The 3,855-nt window shown below is 34.0% G+C and overlaps 1 protein-coding gene across 1 annotated transcript; it reads right to left on the bottom strand.

Moving 5' to 3' along the window:
• On the bottom strand, window positions 1–1,643 carry LOC140970405 (uncharacterized). Its single transcript, XM_073432114.1, has 2 exons — window positions 944–1,643; window positions 1–812 (listed from the first exon to the last, which is right to left on the bottom strand). The coding sequence occupies exons 1-2, from the start codon at window positions 1,301–1,303 to the stop codon at window positions 204–206; spliced, it is 969 nt and encodes a 322-aa protein (XP_073288215.1). The 5' UTR covers window positions 1,304–1,643; the 3' UTR covers window positions 1–203.
• Between the last annotated feature and the right edge of the window lie 2,212 nt (window positions 1,644–3,855).

Below are 3,855 nucleotides of genomic sequence, written 5' to 3'. Positions count from 1 at the left end.
TAGGATAAATACACTATTTGATTCTCATTCACCGTAAAATTTTTTAAAGTAAGAATCACAAGAGGCGAGATGAAAAAACAAGAAAAAAATATAATGTATAATAGAACTAAAATGAAGAGTTGCCCATGGACCAAAGTTGCTAATTTAGTAATTTATCACTAGTTGTATTTTTTTACCCTCAAATTAATGACCTCTTAAATTCTCTACCTATGGCTGCAGAAATCTAAGAGCTTCTTCCGGCCTTCAACAATTTCATCAAAAAAATCATCAAGCTGTCCAATGATATTCTCAGTTCCGGCCCTCAAATTACCAAGACATCCCTTTAAACTCTCCACTCTCTCCCTTATTCCCACCTCTGATTCCCATTCCACAATCCCTTGCGAGCATTTCCTCTCCACCTCTGCTCTCAGCTCATCCATGGCCACTTTTGATCTCCTGAATTCAAACAACAGAATCCCGGGACGCCCTGAAATCTGATTGATTTCGGAGGCTACCCTCTGTTGTAGCCTGCCTGTGGAGATCATGAAAGATGATCCGAAGAGAAGGCGGCCTTCATATCCATTCCCTATCGAATTCGACTCGGGCCAGCAGTAAACTAACCCATAAAGCAGAATCATCAGAAGCAGAGTACTGACATTTCTCATTGCATATAGAACTCCCCTGAACCCGTTGAATCCATTCAGCTTTGATTCCACAGAAACTCTCTCATCAAATTTCAACGATTCTGGTTCGATTCTCGTCTCCATCAATGACCTGTTTTCTTCCTCCAGCCCCACGGCCTCTCTCCTGCATCCTGATAAAGCCCGAATAACCTGTTTTTTTAATAACAATAAAATATTAAAAAAAAAAAAAAAAAGGTCAAGAACCCAATCAAGAACTGAAAAAACAAGAAAATTTACAAAAAAAACCCTTCTGAATCTTAATGACCGCATGTATTCATCACCTGTCGACAAAGCTGCGGGCTTAAATGGCGATGGCCATCGAGTGAAGAAGTGATATTAAGGCAAGTAGAATAGTAATTTTCCATGCCTGAAATCCCAGTTTTAAGCACATGACAGACCTCCCAAAGCTTGGAACTTTCATCCATGTACTCATCAAGCCATTTTTCACCAACAGGTAAGTGAAGCTTCTGAACCAGAAGAGTCAACTGGGTGTGGAATGATCTTAAGAGGGACAGAACCCTCTGCAGGAACTGAATGGACATGAAGTTGTTAGACAGAAACAAACGTTCGAGATCATCAATCCCACGAGCCAAGAAGTTGTAGAAACCATTAACAGAGTTAGCGGACGAAGCATCCATCATGAAGAAGGTGGGATAGAAAAAAGGATTCGAAGAGGGATATTTAAATGGTAGGACGGGGGGGGGGGGGGGGGGGGGGAAAAAGCAGATGAATGATACAGAATGGGATGGAAAAGAGGGAATATCAATCTTAGAAGCTCAGGTTTCTAAGGTTGAAAAAGATTATTGGGAGCAATGATGAGTGTTTCCTATACAGGGGGTTCGATAATTGATAATCTTCCATTTTCATTGTATAATGGGAGGAAAGTTAAAGAAAAGAGCAAAATATCATCCCTCCCCCTTCCCCCCTCACTTGAAGAATGAGAGTGAAAGAAGGCAATTTTGAGGGACAACATACATTTTGAGTTCCCAAAGATTTTTCTTTTTCAATAAATCTGTATATATAGTTAAACCAGCTTAATCATAGACAAAAAAGCCGACTGATTTAACATAAATCATTTCGTCTATTTTTTGGAAGGAAAATTGTAAGAAAAAATAGAATTTTCTAGCTCTATTCGACTCATTGAAAAAATAAACCAAGAAATTGATTTTCTTGGGAAAATTTCTTGGGAAAAATAATAATAATAATAATTTGATTGAATGAGCTTTACAGTGATATTATTTAAACTTGGGTTAAAAATTTATATATAAAAAAGAAGCTGTTTTTGATGATAATGTTTAGAATGATGATGTAAGAATGACTTCATTGGGGTGTGATAAATGTTTGACCAGATTGGAGTGGAATTGGAAACCTAAAACCAAGTCACAACTTCTCAAAAACTTAAAACTTCTTGCGTTAATTTGTGCAAATGGGGGGGCAATCTTTTGATTTTAGTGCAACTCATCTTTTTCTTCCTCGAGCAACTGATTTTGTTGCTTTACTTCCCCTCTAGTCCATTGATATTTGGTGTGCTTTGTTTTCTCCTAGATACACATACATGCTCTAATTACTACCATCTCCCAAGTGTCAAAAAAAGAAGAAAAATAATACCCATTTCCCAATCTTGTTTTGTTTCTAGATCAGTTCTTTTTTTTTAAAAAAAAATGGTAGGATTCGGTGCACACACGCTAACGTAGTAGTTTACAAACAGAGTTAATAGTTTAAACCGCATTGGACAAGTTTTAAGTAACAAGTTCCTCCAAAAAAGTGTTGGTAACTTGAATTCAATTCATGATCGTCGGTCAAACAACATATATTATATATTTTTTTAACATGAAGCACCCTGATTGTGTGATTTCTTGGTCACACTATGTATGATTATCGTCCAGGACTTAAAATGAACAAAGCCACATGATAATTAATATTGAGAAAGACAATTATATTTAGTGGCCCTTTGGACCCATCAATCATATAGTGGGTCATATTCCCTCGTTTCTTAATGTATTTTAAAATATTTTCAATTGATTAAGATATAGTGTATCAACCATGATTTTTCCATTGCTTTGTTAAAGTCACCCTTCTTTCTTTTTCTTTTTTTACAAATGATTATCAAGTATCTGTATTTTTGTATGTCATCAATGTGATTTAGTAAATAGTGTAGGACTGATATCTTTACAAGTTTATATACGTAAAAAAAAAACTATTTTTAGGAAAGATACTGACTACGAATACCCAAAACACTAATATTATCGTCCGAAAACTCTAATATCTATCATAACTGTTGTTGTTATCAAATTAAGGAGGAGAGTCATCGTGGGTTTTTGTAGAAAGAAACACTTGGTCTGGTCTTTTGAGATCTCATTGGAAAGTGAATTGAAACTTTAATTTGGTGTAAAACTTGGGGTTTTTTCCTTTGTTAGTTACATCGACTGCACTTAATTATAGGTTCAAGATCTTCCATAATCAGGAACCACGCCCTCTCAATATTTTCAGACAATCAACACCCAAAATTAAAAAAATAAATAAATGTATTTTCCTTAATATTGATAATTTTGCAATTACAAGATTCTTTGTTAAGAAGAATCTTGTGGGCAAATTACTTATAATTCCTCATAATAATTAGGCAAACAAGTGGACGGATACTAATTCAGCACTTTTAATTGCAATATTTAATATGTAATTAAATGAAATAATTGCGTAGGTTGATCAAGTGGCGCTAGCTGCTCAAGCTAATCAATGAAAACTTTGTTTTTAATCTTTTCATTGCTTTATATTGAATAAATCATGAAAATATTTTTATAGAAATTTTTTTTTTCACTGCAGAAAGCAAAATTAATCTACGCAAATTCATATAATTATGTATGACTGATTTCTATCAATTATTGGGAAAGCAATAATCTGTTCATCTTTTATTTTTGCCGACAAGAAAAAAAGAAAAAGGAAAATACCAATATGAACCTTATAATTAACTGTATTATTATTATTGTTATTATGTTGAATATTTTTGCATCGTTTTTGGTCAAATAAATTATATTTTTAACAATTTTAAATATATAATAATTAATTTATGTGCTCCCGTATGTAAATGTTTCCTTTTCCTTCTTAATGAACTCTAGATGGATCCAACTGTATGGTCCATATTACCCCCCAAGATTATGAAAACGATTAATTAATTCATTCCAATTTATGTGAATAT

The sequence above is a fragment of the Primulina huaijiensis genome, unplaced genomic scaffold, assembly GCF_012295235.1.
Source record: "Primulina huaijiensis isolate GDHJ02 unplaced genomic scaffold, ASM1229523v2 scaffold5913, whole genome shotgun sequence".
NCBI classification, from domain to species: domain Eukaryota; kingdom Viridiplantae; phylum Streptophyta; class Magnoliopsida; order Lamiales; family Gesneriaceae; genus Primulina; species Primulina huaijiensis.
The sequence above is the reverse complement of the archived record's forward strand: the minus strand, read 5'-3'. Positions and strand labels throughout refer to the sequence as shown.

Excerpts from the sequence above, each read along its gene's own strand:
- LOC140970405 (XM_073432114.1), bottom strand. The coding sequence starts at position 1,303 with ATGATGGATGCTTCGTCCGCTAACTCTGTTAATGGTTTCTACAACTTC. Across the intron at positions 813-943 it reads GCCCGCAGCTTTGTCGACAG|GTTATTCGGGCTTTATCAGG; the intron begins GTGATGAATACA and ends TTAAAAAAACAG.